The 17486-nt window shown below is 43.1% G+C and overlaps 1 protein-coding gene across 4 annotated transcripts in view; it reads left to right on the plus strand.

Moving 5' to 3' along the window:
• Positions 1-17486, plus strand: part of CCHCR1 (coiled-coil alpha-helical rod protein 1) — a 62514-nt gene that overhangs the window by 26517 nt on the left and 18511 nt on the right. For all 4 annotated transcript variants that reach the window (XM_033916292.1, XM_033916290.1, XM_033916291.1 and 1 more), the window contains exons 9-15: positions 1123-1233; positions 2210-2316; positions 5403-5515; positions 9789-9870; positions 10906-11036; positions 13874-14116; positions 15207-15308. In XM_033916292.1, the coding sequence (XP_033772183.1) occupies positions 1123-1233; positions 2210-2316; positions 5403-5515; positions 9789-9870; positions 10906-11036; positions 13874-14116; positions 15207-15308 (889 nt within the window). The remainder of the gene's footprint in view (positions 1-1122; positions 1234-2209; positions 2317-5402; positions 5516-9788; positions 9871-10905; positions 11037-13873; positions 14117-15206; positions 15309-17486) is intronic.

Consider the following 17486-nt stretch of genomic DNA (forward strand, 5'->3'; position numbering starts at 1 on the left):
AACCCCTGTCATAATCAATAAAAGTTTGTTATTACTTGCCGATATCTGACTCTTTTTCCTCATAGACATGCCAAATATCACAGTATCATAAGTTAATGCTACAGGATTTTCTAATAAAGAATTTATTTGATCCCAGATCGAATTCCAAAAGGTTAATATGTAGGGCCAAAAAAATAAAAGATGATCCAAAGTCCCTACATCAAGCTTACAATGCCAGCATCTATTAGACAATGAACTATTTAATTTATTTAATCTAACAGGGGTCCAAAATGCTCTATGCAAAAGAAAAAACCAAGTTTGTCTCATAGATGCTGACAGTGTAGATCTTATTCTCCAAGACCAAATTTGTGGCCATTGAGATGCCAAAATTTGATGATTAATCTCAATGCTCCAAATATCCCTAAGACCATTTTTAGGTTTTTTATTAACCAATTCACTAATAACTTTATACCACTGTGCGGCCTGGTGACCCAGAAAATCTGCCTGGAAGCATAAAAATTCCATGCTGTATTGAAAATTTAAAGTTTTCCATTCAGGGAACCCTGCCTGAATGGCCTGCTTCAATTGCAACCATTTATAAAATTGTGATTTATTCAGTCCAAATTTATTTTGCAATTGTGTAAACTCAAGCATTTTTCCATTTGAAATAACATCATTTAAAGTTCGTATTCCTGCATTTAACCAATGCCTCCAGACAATCTTAGTTCCGCCAATCTGAATCTTGGAATTTAGCCATATAGATTGATTTGTCGATTTACTAATAGGAATTTCAGTTAAATTACTTACATATCTTAGAGTTTTCCATGTATCTAATAAAAGTTTATTTTCTTTATACAATCTGGGCATCTTGATACTGAGAATGTGACAAAGATGTAAAGGAGATAGGAGTTGCCATTCCAAGTATAACCAATCTGGAGTGTATTCAATGAGATCTGGGAGGACCCAATACATACCTTGACGTAAAATATAGGCCTGATGATACCTATAGAAATTTGGGAAATTTACCCCACCCTCCTTAATTGATTTCTGAGAATTTAAAAGAGTAAAATGGAGATGCTGAGAAACACCCCAGGTGAAGTATGCATCCTCTGAGAGTGGTGATACTACCTTTGCTTGTATTAGGTCTTGGAGCTGGAGGAGGAACTGGAAACTAGGAACCAGAGACAGGCAGTGCTTCTGCACAGCCTCCAGGATCGCACAGCTGAACTGGACATGGAAAGGGTCAGCCATAAGGTAAGACCACGGACAGTGCATCACACCCGGAGGTCATTTCCCTTGTGCAAAATTGAAATTGTAGCATCTTCCACCCAATAACTTAATTTTCTGAAAACCATGGAATGGAAAACCCCCCAAAAGTTGGAAATATAGCTCTGTAGATTTTTAACCCAGAAGGGTAAGTCTAAAGAGCAGAACAAAAGTACAAACAGCCTCTTTGAGGGCTATTGCCAAATCCACAATTGTGTACTAGGTCCACAAATGTGGAATACAAGTCCTGACAGTATTCGTTTAATTCCACTGTTTTTATCCTTTCGTAAGCTATTGAAAGCTTTTTTGTTTAGAGAGGCTTTTGGAAATGTACCAGGAGATACTTTTGTGGTAGATGTTATGTAGTCTGGTTTTGTTTTAATTTTGTAAATTATTTATTTTTTTAAGGATTTTATTTCGTCTGAGTATTAATTTTTTTAAAATTATGTTTCTTTTAATCTATGAATGTATATTTTGTAACCAGCATAGATATTGTGATATGCGGGATATAAGTATTTTAAATAAATAATCCCCCCCCTTTTTACAAAACCATAGCGTGTTTTTTAGCGCCAGATGCGGTGGTAACAGCTCCAACTCTCATAGGAATTATACGCTACGATTTTGCAAAAGGGGTGTGTGTAAATAAATACATTTCTGCTCGGGTTTATTCCTCCTCCCCCCCAAAAAAAAAAAAATCACAAAAAGATAAAGCATGTGGGAAAACTAGCAGCAGTTATAGAATTGTGCAAGTGAACTGACTAATTTTACCTACAACTTTATAATTTAGCATGTCTGTGCTTTCATTGCTAAGAATTCCACAGCCAGAAGGTCAGATGGGGGTGGTAGCAGCAGGATTGCAAGTTGGGTTGACAGTACAATGCTCTCATCCATAGGGAGCATCACCGTCTGGTCTTCTATGAACCCCGTTTCAGTTAAGCTCTTCACCTCCTCTCTCCTTCTCCAGGTGTCAAAGGATGAACTCTCTCATGCACAAGACGTTGTGATGCGCCTCCAGCAACAGACAGATAAGGCTGAAGAGATGGGGCATCAGCTAAACAGTGTTGTAAAGAGGTAAGAAACAGGGGCAGTGGGGATCCTAAGTTGTCACTCTCTTTCCGTCATCTAGATCAGTGTTCTTCAACTCGGTCCCAGAGTACCCCCTTGCCAGTCAGGTTTTCAGGATATCCACAATGACTATCCATGAAAGAAATTTGCATATAAGGGAGGCAGTGTAAGCAAATTTCTTTCATGCATAGTCATTGTGGATATCCTGAAAACCTGAGTGGCAAGGGGGGTACTCCAGGTCCGAGTTGAGAAACACTGATCTAGGTGGGTCCAGCAAATTAACTATAATAGAGGAACACCTCTCAAAAAGTTCACATATAATTGGTTCATAGACAACTCGGCGAAAGACAAAGGCGCGCGCCGACAACTGAGCGCAAGATGGAGGCGCGCGCCGAAGAAAATGACAGGTTTTAGGGGCTCTGACGGGGGGTATTGTTGGGGAGCCCCCCCCTCCAGTTTACTTAATAGAGATCGCGCCGGCATTGTGGGGGGTTTGGGGGGTTGTAACCCTTCACATTTTACTGTAAACTGAACTTTTTTCCCTAAAAACAGGGAAAAAGTGAAATTTTCAGTAAAATGTGGGGGTTACAACCCCCCACACCCCCCACAATGCCCCCACAACGTGGCACGATCTCTATTAAGTAAAGTGGGGGGTTCCCCCCCACGCCCCCCCCCCCCCGGTCGGAGCCGTAAAAACAGTCATTTTCATTGGCGCGCACCTCCGCGCGCTTTTGACCTGACACCCATATAATTATACGCACCCCCAAAAAAATCTTCACATGATAAAACTAAGCAGGGTGACTTATAACATGAAATATAATATTTCAAAACACTTATTTGAGATGCATGCTCAGAAACCAGGTGCCCGTATATATGATAAAATCCCTAAAGTGCTCTTTTCCAATGATTGTACACAAAGTTTAAGAAGCATTTCAAAGACCTTAATAGACATTTCTGCCATCTTCACTATAACAATCACTTTATCTGACATTTCTCTAGCAGTGAAGCACCAGAACAATAAACTCATAAAAACAAAACAGTATTCTCCCTTTAGTGCAGACTAAAACCCTCAACTGTGATCTAGTTTTACCAAAAATATTGACTTCTTCAGGAGGAAAGGCTGCAGAGGGGTCTTTGAATTACCTCTTAATTTTTGTTTGCAGTGACTGAAACCAAGATCTTTAGTGATTTTATGACATATATGAGTAAATTTAAAAGATTACTGAAAAGATATTTATTTAGCAAGATGGAATACAGGACTTAAGTTTCCCGTTGTAATGGATGAGCGCTTGACATGGATCAGTTTTGTAACTGTCTGTTTATATTATGTATTGTTATATTATTGTGTATGCACTTGCTGTGACCTGCTTTGTATAAAGCGGGATACAAATGAATTGTAAACATGGTTCCTGAGCAGATGTCACATTTTTGAAAAAAAGTATTTTGAAATATTGTATTTCATGTTATAAGTCACCCTGCTTAGTTTTGCCATCTAGATGGAGAGGGAAAACAGTAGATCTGTAAGTGATACTTTAGACTCTGCCACTGCAGGCCTGAGAGGACCCAGTGTTCCACAGCAGAGGTCCTTCTATAGCATGAATTCACACAGGGATGGATTGATTTATTTATTTAAATTTATATATACTCTCCCCTCCATATTTGCAGGGGTTAGGGGCAAAGCCCCCTCACGAATAAGAAATTTTGTGAATAACTTTAGGGCCGACTCTGAACCACTTCCACCTCCTGGTCCTCTGCTCTCCTTACTTTTAAAGCCTGGTGGTATAATGGCGAAGCAGGGCAGGAGCGATCTTCTATGCTCCTGCCTTGTGCAGAGCCAGGAATAAAAATGGCTGCCATGAGTTCCCACTGTAGTCTCACGAGAGCATGGGAACTCAGGGCAGCCATTTTTATTTGTGGCTCCGATTGGGACAGGAGCTTAGGAAGATTGCTCCTGCCCCGCTTCACTGCTATACCACCAGGCTTTAAAAGTAAGGTATGGAGAGGTCCGGGAGGTGGAGTGACTTAGAGTCTTGCAAATAACCAAATTTGTGAATCCTAAACCCATGGTCACAGGACCAGGATGTGACATCAGAAGGGAGCCAACGCCGGCATGAGAGGTGGGTGGAAGATGCTGCTTGTGCTGGCAGTCGTTTCAAGAGGTACAAGGGGGGCAAAGGGAAGAGTTGGGAGGGGCACCCAAGCAGTGAGGAAGAGTAGGGGTGCAGAAGGAGCGTGTGTGGGGGGTGCAAGGCACAGTGATGGGTACTACTGCCCCGGGTACCAATCTCCCTTGCTAGGCCACTGGTTCCGCTAGGCATGATTCTATAAACAGTGCCCAGAGGTTGATTGACAACTGCTCTGAATGGCGCCTGGGAATTAAATGTCGTGTATAGAATCAGGGCCATATGGTATATAAAACAGAGTAATCTAAAAAGTTTAACGAAAAAGTATAAGCTGTTGTCAGCAAAGACTTGGTATCCAAAACCGCCTTCAATTAGTATTTGAGAGATCAGGAAGTAGAGAATGACATGGTGATAAAAATTCATCACTGTTCCCGTCCCCGCAGATAACTACGGGAAACAATCCTGTGTCATTCTTTAGTGTCTATCTCAACCTCAGCCCTTCTATACCAGCATTCTTCAATGGAAGGCTTGAGGGTCAGTGGCTGGGCCCTTTCATATTCTGATTCTTATGTGAGCCATTGTGACATCACTGATGAGGCTGGCTCTTAGGCATTGGTGGCATGAGGCATTATGACATCACATCTGCTTTGGATACCAGAGACTCTCATTCTTTAGTGTCTTATCTCAACCTCAGCCCTTCTACACCAGCATTCTTCAATGCAAGGCTTTGAGGGTCAGTGGTTGTGCCCATTCATACTTTGATTCTTCCCTCTCTCCTTAAAAAATGACATGGGGATGGTTTTCAGTGGTTATCCACGGGGACGGGGACAAATTTTGTCACCGTGTCATTCTCCATCAGGAAGACAAGGTTGTTGGGGGTTAGAAGAACAGTGCATATATGTGATGTATGTCAATTTGTGCATGTTTCTGTCTGCACTCAGAACTCTATTCACATGCCTGTCTTCTCAGTTTCCATCAGATCGTTGTGGGTCAGGAGTCTGTGATGAAGGCAGCTGCATCACGCCTGCAGGCGCTGGGCCAGAGAATCACCTTTGCTTCGAAAAGAATCGACACGATTCAAGGTCACAGGAAAGGAGATGAGGATCTCTCCTTCTCTGCATAAAAATATCAAGGGGGGAGCCTTTCCTTTCCAAGGGGATGGTGAAGTTAACATCTCTGTAATGTGTACATGCTTTCTGGGGTTCAGTTTATTTATTTATTTTTATACTTCTTTATTCATTTTTAAAATCTTACAACAAGTGAATTACACTTAATAAAACAATTTTCGTACATCACTTGTATTTACATTCATATATACCCATTCGTCTTAATATTTTTTTCTACAGGAAAATCCTATTTTATCCGTGGAAAAAAAGCTTTTATAAAAATTATCCCAGTGAGTTATGCACCTGTGAAGTAGGTGTGGTGAATGATAGTGCCTATCTGGGATGTTAGCCCAGATTGTGATCGGCCTTGAGCCAGAAAGTTAAGTTAATATTATTTATTTAATAATTTTTATGCCGCTCAATCACAACATTCTAGGCGGTTCACAATCCTTTTTTTTTTTTTCTTTATTCCTTTTTAATCATTCAACAAGTGTACAAGAAAAATCATACATAGTCTCAGAAACAACACTTGATAAATCCATCAAAACAATAACAATTGTGTATATATATATATATATATAAATCTAATCTAATCTAAACCTTAAGTTTATATACCGCATCATCTCCATGAGAATGGAACTCGACACGGTTTACAAGAACTTAAAATAGTGGGTAGAGAAGAAGAAAAAGGATTACATGAACTATTTTTCTTAATTCATTTTACCCTCTCATAAAGTTTACAATCCTTAAAAAACAAACAAAAAATTTTAAAATGTACAGAATTCAATATAAAAAAGCCTGTGAGAGATTAAGGAATTTTTCCCTCACCAATGCTACAGTTCTGCCTCTGGACAGCAGGGGGCATTAGAAGAATGTGGGGGAACTACCAGTTCCAAGATTCACTGAGCTTTTGCAGCTCAGTGCTGAGAGACATTGAAGAATGTATCCTGCTGTTAGAGGGGCAGGGCTCAGGCAGGGAGGAGTATATCTGCCCCAAAGTAGAGTCATTCAGAGAGGGACTTCCATCTTTCGTAGCTGTAGAAGGAGGCATGAAAAGGACTGGAAAGTGTATGAGAATATCAAGGGGATGACTGGTCTCTGCTGGGTTATTGTGGAACTCAGTGTTGGGATAGAGTAGAGTTTTGTGATAAATGAAGACTGAAGTGTGGAACTGAATTGAGACTGTTTTGTCTTCCCTAAGCTTGTGAGGGAACAGGCTCAGGTCTGTAAAAAGAATAAATGATTGTTTATTGTACCTTCCAACCATATCTGTTTATGTGAGTGGGCTCAGGATCCAGGCAAACCTGGACTGGACTCTGCCACAAAGCCAAAAAGCCTAGACTTCCATCACTTCTTCCCAGCAAATTTATCTTCTTTTAATTTCAATGTTTATCAAAGGCCTGTTGGAGATGTGACTTTTGGTAATTGTTGGCAAACCCAAGCAGCTCCAGGAGACAAATTGCTGAGATGATAGCTAACTGGGCTTGATGAACCATTGGTCTGACCCAGTAAGGCTATTCTTATGTTCTTACGTGAACCAAGTACAGTGGTACCTTGGATTCCGAGCATAATCCGTTCCAGGAGCATGCTCGTAATCCAAAATGCTCGTTTATCAAAGCGAGTTTCCCCATAGGAAATAATGGAAACTCGCTTTGATGCGTTCCCCCCACCGAGAACCGGCATTGCTCCCCTCGAAGGCCCCCCCCCCCGCGATCAGGCACCCCTTCCTGCGATCCGGCACCCCCCTGCCTCGAACCGGCACCTCCCCGCCACGATCCGACCCCCCCCGACACGATTGGGCACCCCCCGCCACGATCCGACCCCCCCCACCACGATTGGGCATCCCCCGCCACGATCCGACATCCCCCCGACACAATTGGGCACCCCCCCGCCGCTTCTTACCCTCATCTGGGCACTCTTGAAAATCGGCTTCCTTCTCTGCTGGGTCTTGAGCATCTGAGCATGCTCAAGGCCTGCGAGTTCATGTTCAGAACGGGGGGGGGGGGTCGGATCGTGGCGGGGGGGTGCCCAATTGTATCGGGGGGGTCGGATCGTGGCGGGGGGGTGCCCAATCGTGTCAGGGGGTTGGATCGTGGCGGGGGGGGTGCCGTTTCGAGGCAGGGGGGGGCCGGATCGCAGGGGGGGTGCTCGTAAATCGAGCCATGCTCGGTTTCCGAGGCACCGATTTTGCAAATGTTTTGCTCGTCTTGCAAACCGTCTTGTAAACCGAGGTACCACTGTATAGGACAATTAAGCCATTGTAACATCACTGATGAGGTTGGCTCTGAGGCACTGTGGAATGAGGCATTTTGACGTCACAATCTCAGCTCTGGAATGTTGCTCTCATTGGGATTTTGGGCAGGTACTAGGGACCTGGATTTGCCACCGTGAAGACGGGATACTGGGCATGATGGACCATTGGTCTGACCCAGTAAGGCTATTCTTATGTTCTTGGTAGTGTCATTACCGGGTTCCGTGGATGATGTTGCTCGTGTGTAAGAATATTATGTGTGCTTATCCTTGAAGAATGATCAATTATCCCAGAGTTATCATAATAAACTACTGAATCTTGTAAGACTCTGCGTCAAGCCTGGTTATTGGTTATAATCCAATAACATACCATAGTAATATAGTAAATGACAGCAGATAAAGAAAGACCTGAATGGTCCATCCAGTCTGCCCAATATTCACCCTCATTATACATTCATGCTTAAATTGTCTTTTCTTTAATATTTCTGGGCAGTAGACAAGTTTCAACTTTATTGACTTTTAATATACCGACCATCAACAAGTATCTAGCCGGTTTACAATAAAAGATTTAAAATAGAGATAAAAAATTATATATATAAAAGAAGATAATAAAAGTGTACATTAAGGACATTAACTGGACGAACTTGAAGGTGGGGGTAAGAGGGGAAGGGAGGGGAAAAGTTACATAATTAGAAGAAAAAGAAAGGGAAAACCGGGAGAAGAAAAAAAATTTTTTTATATGATACTAGCTGATGCCCCGGCGTTGCACGGGTATTAAATTATAGCAATAACACTGTAAATGGATTCAAATAAAGATACTTTATAGTGGTGAATGAAATTATTTGTTTACAGCTTTATAAAAAGTACAATATTCAAATTATAATGTGAAATATTTGACAAAATGAATATAATACAACTAACACAAAACTTGATTATAAACAACATTTTTAGTTTCACCTCCAGGAGCAAGAACATATAAATTCTTGGGTGAAGAGACCCCCAGAACATATCACCCCAGGTAGTGAGGGATCTGCATACCAAGTTTCGTTCAAATCAGTCAAGCCGTTTTTGAATTACTGTGAGAATGGCAGCTTTTTACATTTTTTCCATTGACATGAATGGGTGAAATCTGAAGTTCTGTTTGTAGCTCCGCCCACGTGTGCAGGTGGGCCGCGAGACCCCCAGAACATATCACCCCAGGTAGTGAGGGATCTGCATACCAAGGTTCGTTCAAATCGGTCAAGCCGTTTTTGCGTGATCGCAGCACATACACACACACCTCCGATTTTATATATATAGATTGAGATAAGGTGGAGGAGAGGATAAAACATGTAGGATGGGATCGTTTCATAGAAGCGGTTGGTTGAGTAAGATGGAGATGCTTTAAGAGCAGGTTAAAGCATCACGAAATAAAAAAGTCTTTAGGCTTATCTTGAATCTATCAAGTTGTTGTTCGAGTCGGAGTTGATGTGGCAGAGCATTCCACAGTGGTACTGTCTTTAGGTTCCCACTCCAGCCTATCCCAACCATCCAGTCATTGGAGCTTCTAGCAAAGCCTTCCTCAGCTCATCCTAAACCAAATCACCATATACAGGATGCCCAGTACCGGCCTTAGCTTGTTTTATACCATTCATTTTCTAATTAGAGCCTCTGTGTTCGTTCCCCACTTTTTCGAATTCCGTCGCCATTGTCATTTCTACCACCTCCCTCGGGCGGGCATTCTAGGCTCTCTGTAAAAAATAATTTCCTAACATTACTTCTAAGTCTGCCACCCCACAACCTCAATTCATGCCCTCTAGTTATACCATTTTCATTTCTGTGGAAAAGATTTGGTCCTATATGAATAAAAGACGCAGCATTCACCCTCCCACCCATGTGCATGCAGAAAGCAGTTAAATTCCACCTGCCACCTTTAGGTGTTCAGTTTGAATACTTTTGTTTCTCAAGAGCTCTGGATGGAAAGTATGTTTTATTAGAGTTTTTTTTTGCCTTGCCTTAGGTCTGGTGGCCCGGAAGTCGGCACTAGCCAGGTTACAGCTGGAGGAAAGAACCAAAGATGTGGCCGCAGCAGAAGGTGACAGGTTAGTGGCAAACAACCAGTCCTAGGATGCTTGCCCGTAGGGGCATAATCCAATTAGAGCTGTGTACAATGGCTTAGTAAGGGAGGGAGGGGGATGTGGATCACTCCAGACGCCATCTCCTCCTCTCCATCCCCCCACATACCTCTTTAAATGTTTGCCGGCTTGAGCAGCATCTTCTACTTGCTGCTCGCACCAGTGTCGGCTTCCTTATGATGTCACTTCCTGGACCAGGGCATGACATCAGAACGGAGCAGACGCCGGTGCAAGCAGCGGGTGGAAGATGCTTGTATTGGTGAACATTTCAAGATGTACACTGGGGCAGGGGGGGTATTCAAGCATCAGGGAAGGGTTGTGAGGGCACCCAAGCAGCAGGGAAGAATGGTGGGTGGGGTGGGAAAAAGTGTAGGGGGGCACATGGCATGGAGATGCCAAGTGCCGCTGCCTCGGCGCCAACCTCCCTTGCTATGCTACTGGCTTTGTAGCATCCTTAAATGTTTGTTTGCTTTTTTACTGCTAATACTATTTGTATTTCATTATGCCATAAAAAAGATTTGAAAAATAAAATAGCTGATCTAATAATCACTGCACAATATTCTACACTCACCCCATGAAGTTTATCCCTTTGGATTTGTCCCATTCTTCTCTGGTGATGAGACAAGGGGTGGATGAATAGCCTAATGCTTAGTGGCCTAAGAACCAGGGGAACTGGGTTCAATTCATACTGGGCAAAATAAGGTAAAAAATAAGTACCCATATATTGTAAATTACTTTGATTGTAAAGCTCCAGGTTGTCAAGGTAGGCTGAAGCTATCCTGTCTTTATCTCCAATGCATGTTGGACTTGCAGTTCTTATTTTTCCTAGGGAAAGTCAATCACAGTCTCAGCATGCAGAGGCCGGGTTGGGGCAGGTACACGTCGGGGCTTGCTAAGTTTTCGTTCTGGCTCCTGGAAGTGCCTCCATTTATGGAGCACTCTCTAGTCCCACTGGGGGCCCATATTTTGTAATTCTTGCTGACCCCAGATTTTGTCCTTTAGCTGTGGCCCCTCCTATGAGGATCTGCATGCTGAGGTGGAGCTCCTGCATCAGGAGAGAGACAGCCTCTCTGCGGAGTTGAAGCGCAGTGCTCAGATCATCGAGAAGAAAATTGGCGAGGCCAGAAAGAAATGTGAGTGTGTGTTATAAATGTCTCAGGGAGGGAAGGAGGAGGGAGGATGCCTAATAGAAGACTTAGGGAGAAGATAGGAGGGGGAGATCCAGGGGGGAGGCTTTGACAAGGTGGAATAGTCTAATTTTAGCATCTCTCTTAGGAGACTTTGTGGGTGGGATGAGTGTTTCTTACTATGAATGAATTAGAAAGGGTGACATATAGGAGGTGGATCATGATGGAGGAAGACCTGGGCAGCACTTGAGAACCACTGCAGCGCTGGGGATGCATTTAAATTTTAAAAGGTGAGTTGGAGGCCGAAGGGAAGGACTTCCCACCTGCAGGGGCCTACTGGAACTGCCCTGCTCAACCTCCCATTAAACAGAAACACAAGATGGAGGTAGGAAGGGAGAGACACAGGATGGGAGGGCAGTTGGGATGAGAGAGATGGTGGACCTAGTGGTGATGGGGAGGGAAAGAGAAAGGGAGAGATGGTAAACCTGCTGGTGGTGGGGAGGGAAGGAGGAGAAGGAGGAGGAAGAAGAAGGGATTGATGCTGAATGGGAGGGTAGTTAAGAAGAGATAGGGAAAGATGGTGAACCCTGGAGTGGTGGGGAGGGAGAGAGAAAGAAAGATGGTGGACTTGGGTGTATGTGAGAGGGATGCTGGATGGGAGGAAAGTTGGGAAGAGAATAGGAGAGATTGTGGACCCAGTGGTGGTGGGATGGAGAGAGAAAGGGAGAGATGATGACCCTGGGGGTGATAAGGAGGAAGAAGGAGGAAGAGATGCTGGATAGAAGGGTAGTTGGGAAGAGAAAGGGAGAGATGATGGACCCTGGGATGGTAGGACGTGAGAGATAAAGGAGAAGATGGTGGACCTGGGATGGGTAGGAGGATAGGTGGCAAGAGAATGGGCGAAATGGTGGACCCAGGGGTGGTGGGGAGGGATAGAGAAAGGGAGAGATGGTGGATCTGGGGGTTGTGAGGAGGGAAAAAGCTGGAGGAAGAAAAAGAAGAAAGGAGAGATGCTGGATGGGTGCTGCGAGCATAGTGAAGCAGCACCAGAGTCAGGGAATGAGAAGATTAGAAAGAAAATCACCAGACAACAAAGGTAAGATAATTTATTTTATTTTTAGTTTAGTAATTGAAATATATGTCAATTTTGAGTATTTACATTGCTATCTCTAAATTGCAAGGGGTTCTTTTTAATCATGATTAATCGTCATATGTATGAAATGAAAAAAACATTGGCAATTAAAAAAGGATATTTAATAAATTTAAATTTTTTTTTTTTTTTTTAATTCTTTATTCCTTTTTAATCATTCAACAAGTGTACAAGAAAAATCATACATAGGCTCAAAAACAACACTTGATAAATCCATCAAGATAATAACAATTGTATATATATATAAACACATTAAAAAAAAAATTTAAAAATGTTTGGGGGCCATTAATAGATTATTATAATAAATAATTTGTATTTATCCCCATTTATTATGTGTATTTGGTGGGTGGGGGGGTGGGATTGGTTTTAAAAAGTGTCAGATATTTATAAAGATATCTTTATGGGGATGGGAGGGATAATTCTTTTTGTGTGAAATTTGTAATATTTTCAAGTGGAAATGTATATTATGAATTGATTTATTGTACACTTGTTTTAAAATTTAAATGAATTTACCAAACTTATCAATTAATTTCAATAAAGAAGATAAGGTAGATTCTGGATTTTTCAAATAAAGCAAAATATCATCAGCATAAGCCGAAATTTTATATTCCATATCTGAATATGGAATACCTTGTATCTCCCTCGTTTGCTGTATTGCTAACAATAAGGGTTCTAATACAACATCAAATAACAAAGGAGATAAAGGACAGCCTAACTAATATAACTAATATAATATAACTAATAACTGGAAGAATTACAACAACCTAAATTATACATTTTGGTGGAATACAATATGTCATATATTCAAAATGGAAAGAACAATAGCAATACAAAGGGGGACATATACTAAATTTATAAAAATATGGGGGCCATTGGCAAAATACTGTAATGAATAAATAGTAGGATTTTTCTTCTTCTTTTCTTCTTTTAGGGATCTTTTTTTATGACACACATAGAGGGGGGGTAAAGAAAATAATTTCTACATAATATGTTATAATATATTATACAATATGCAATGTATGAATGAAAAGTAATAGAAGGGTGGGGGGAGGGAGAGGGGATAAAATTTATTTAGAATATATTGTATTAGATATAAAAATGTTATTGAATATTCATCAATTGTATTCTAACATGTTGTACATTTTCTATAAAATTTGAAAATTAAAAATATATATTAAAGTAATAAAAGGGTGGGGGGAGGGTGAGGGGGAAAATCAAATTTAGATATATAATGTATTAGATATAAAAGTGATAATATGTATTTATCAATTATATTTTAATATTTTGTACACTTTATGTAAAATTTGAAAATAAAAAATAATGGAAAAAAAAAAAATAAAATTTAAATGAATAAAGAGATATTAAAAAAAAAAAATCATGATTAATCGTGCAAAATTAAAAATTTTAATCGATGTACAGCCCTAAATTTTATTGATTTAGTTATATTTGTTAGGGTTAGGGCAGTAGCCTTTCATGAAATAATATCAAGACATGGGAACTGTAAAAACTTAAATAATAAAGGCAGTAAAATATTAAAACTCTTTGTAACAATAAATCACAAAAGGAAGGGAAAATGTGTAGTGTAACAATAAATTCCAAATAGACTATACATGAATCCGAGACATATAAGATTAATTCTACGTGTCCAGATTATAACTTACTGCTTTAAGTGATACCTTTCACTCCCTCGCAGTTGAGGTGGAGCTGGATGAACGGCAAGCTTCCATGCGGCACCTGCAGGAGGTCCTCGAGGAGGAGGCTCGATTACAGCGCTTACTAGCACAGGAGCAATGTGCAGTGCTAAAAGAGAAGGAGGAGATAGAAGAGGACTTGAAAGAGCAGCTGAGAACATCGGAGCAGGACCTGAGGGAAAGCAGGGAGCATGCAGAGGCACTGAGAGAGGACCTGTCCCAACAGCAGGAGCAGTATGAACAAGGTACCCAGGAAATGTCCCCATGTGAACTCCCCCGCCCTACCCCACACACATACATACCATTTCTGCATCTAAAGGACATCCTAACTTTGACAATGGCGTTTGACACCCAGGGCCGATCATTTTTAACACTCGCCACCTCTATATAAAAAAATTATTTTTAATAATAGTCCATGAGTCGCACAAGGATGCACCTAGGAAAAGACAACATCTTCAACACTGTAGTGAATACTAGTACATCAATACATCCCCCTTCTCTCCTATGTACATGATTCATTTCAGCTTCACCCCTTGTCCATTTTGCTCTCTGTCTCTACCCCCTCCCCTATGCGCTGGCATTTCTTCTTCTTTTCTTCCTTCCCACCCCACCCCATGATCTGGCATCCCCCCATGCCCTGGCATTTCTCTCTCTTCCTCCTTCATGCTCTGGCATCTCCTCTCCTTCTTTTCCTTTCCTCCCTGCTTTCCCCCTTATCTGGCATCTGTCTCCTTATCTCCTCTCCCATTCCCATGCCTTGGTATCTTTCCTTCCCCTTCCATGGTCTGGCATCTCCTTTCCTTCCTTCCTTTCCCTCCCTCCCTCTCTTCCCCAGAGTCTGGCATCATCTTTCCTCTCTTTTCCCTTCCTGTTCTTCCTTCTCTCTCCCTCCCTTCCTCTCCCCAGTCGGGTGCAGCATGTCTCTCCTCCTCCCCCCCCATTGGCAGTGCAGCCTTCACAACTTGCTGTTCTTGCCGGATTTGGGTCTTCCTCTCTGCTAGGTCACGCCTACTTTCTGTTTTCATGAAGGCAGGACCCAACAGAGAGGAAGGCCCAATACCGACAGAGCATCGAGCTTCTCGTAGGAAAACAGCCCCACAGAGAAGAATCTAGCAAACAGAATTCTGGGATATCTTTTGAGTTGGCAGTTTTCCACTGCATTTTTGGTACTTCCAGCTGATTTGCAATCAGGGCTGTGATCTGCTGCTATGAGCCTCTATTCACAACTCCTTGGGTATTTTTCTGTTTTATATCCCACCCGATTTGGTCATTGTATTTTTTCTTCTTATGTTCTGCCTAAGTCCTCAGTCTGGTCTTAGTCTGTCCTTCTCTCAGCCCTTCAGCAGAAAGTCACAGAAGTGGAGGCTCAGATGCAGGAGCAGCTGACAGAGATGGAAAAGCGGCTGCAGGAGGCCAGGAGAGAGCATACTAAAGCAGGTAACGGAAACAGGTTGTTGGCTTTTTTTTTTTTTTTTTTTTTTTTTTGAGCATCCTAAGAAGAGTCCAGCTCTTCAAAATGTCCCTTGTTTCTGTCAATGGGCTCAGCATTCAAAACAGTGTGTGGCACAGTGGTTAGAGCTACAGCTTCACTACCCTGAAGTTACAGAAGTTTAAGCATGTAACTTTTGCAGACTGCTTATGGACCCATGACATGAAAACTCAGCTGCTCTCAACGTTTTGGATCTGCTACTCTAGTCACCTTTTCCCAGAGACAGTTGCGTGTTAGATAAGTCTGGGATCAAGTAATCGAATCTGAGATTTACGAGTCGCGCTGTGCCTGAAAAGGTTCAAGGTGACTTAAGACCTGCATCTGGAGAGTAGTTACTGGGGACTATGACTACGGTAATAATCATCTGCTGATGTATTTTGTTTCCATGATCATACACAAGTAGGTCAGATGACTTCGCAAGAAAGTGGATTTGTTTGGGGTTTTTTTTCTCATTTGGAAGACTAGACATCTTTTTTTTTTTTTTTTCCAAATCTTTATTCATTCTTTAGCACTCTCCAGACCAGTAGAGGTTAACTTTACGAATGGGTATATATCTAATCATGACCAGCAGGTGGAGACTGAAAACAAAACTTTGGGACAGTATATCCTAGCCCCTCCTCTCTATTTCCCTCAGTCTTCTTTCAGTCTCCAGCAGGTGTTGAGTGATCTGTACCCATCTCCCTTGGTAGGGCTGTTGGAATTTGTTTAGGGGGTTTATTGTCCCTGTTTTTAGCCGGACGGAGCTTGGGCGGACTCTGTTTGGGGGTTCGTCCGACCTCGGGGGTGTTAAACCCGGCGGGTCACGAGCGGGGTCCCTCCCCCCACTTCCTCCACCTCCCCACATTTTTTTAGAGGAGCCTCAGCAGTAAGCCTTGCCCCCTAAGTCAAGCAAGGCATATTGCTTCGAGAGCCTGTGGAGTCTGTTCTGTAAAAAAAAAAAAAAAAAATCCTGAGGTAGTGCTGGTCTGAAGGGTTGTTTCCCTTTAAGAAAACTGTATTTTACTGTATTTTTTCATGTAACCAGCACTTTTTTATAGCTAGGTCGCGTATGGAGCAATTGTGCCCTTCTCCGGGGGAGTAGGACACAATTTTAGTCCAGCCGCGAGGCACTCGCGGCCGGCCTGAACTCGGCGGTTTGGGTCGGTGAGGTGGTGGAGCTCCGTCGGCAGCGGCTGCAGGCGCCCAGAGCTCCCCGCCGATGGTGCCTCGCGAGTCGGCTTGGAGCAGTGGGGAAGCCCGGTCTTCCACAACCGCCCACGGAGGGATTCCCCGAAGGATTCCCTCTCAGCTGATTTTTTGACAGCTGATGCCGGCTTGCCTGCTTTAGCGGCTGAGACTATTCAGGTTTCTCAGCCGCTTCAGGCTATGGAGGGAGCTTTTTTGGCGGGAAAACCGCCATCTTCTCTGTCTGGCCCCTCCATTTTGTCTTCCACCTCAGGTGACCTTCCCCCTGTTTTGACTATGCAGGGGCAAGGTTCTGCTGGGTCCCCTGCTGTGGCAGGGAGTCCCTTGGGACCCTCGGGGGGGTTTTCTCCTGAATTTTTCTTTTCTTTATGCAGAGCCTATTTTCAGGCGGCTGGGGGTCCCGGTTGCGCCCAGGGGGTTTCGGGGGGTGGGTTTTCCTCCGCGCTCCCTGCGGCTTTGCCTCTTTCGTCTGGCGTGACGTCCCCTCCGCCGCCTCCCTTGTCCAAGCGTCCGCGGGTGTCGTGGGACGAGAATTTGTGGTCGGAGGAACGGGTTGGTCTGGAGGAGGACCTGGACCCTTCTGAGGAGTTCCAGGACTCTCTGGAGGGGACGGAAGCTGGCGGCGGGTTGTCGGATTTCCCGTTCTCCAGTGACGAGGCGTCCGTGGTGCGCCTTTTTCAGAAAGATGAGCTGCCTGACCTTATTCAGCAGGTTTCTTCGGTTTTGCGTTTTGAGGACGCGCCGCCGGAGACTCCGCGTGTGGGGGACCCCCTGTTACGGGGGATCCGTTCCGTTTCCCGCTCTTTTCCTATGCATCAGGATATTCGGGATATTTTTCTGGAGCAGTGGAAAACGCCGGAGACGCCGTTTCGGCTGGCGCGCAGCATGGCTCGCCTGTATCCCATTCCGGAAGGGGATCGGGCTACGTTAGCTTCGCCAGT

The sequence above is a fragment of the Geotrypetes seraphini genome, chromosome 12, assembly GCF_902459505.1.
Source record: "Geotrypetes seraphini chromosome 12, aGeoSer1.1, whole genome shotgun sequence".
Classification (NCBI taxonomy): Eukaryota; Metazoa; Chordata; class Amphibia; order Gymnophiona; family Dermophiidae; genus Geotrypetes; species Geotrypetes seraphini.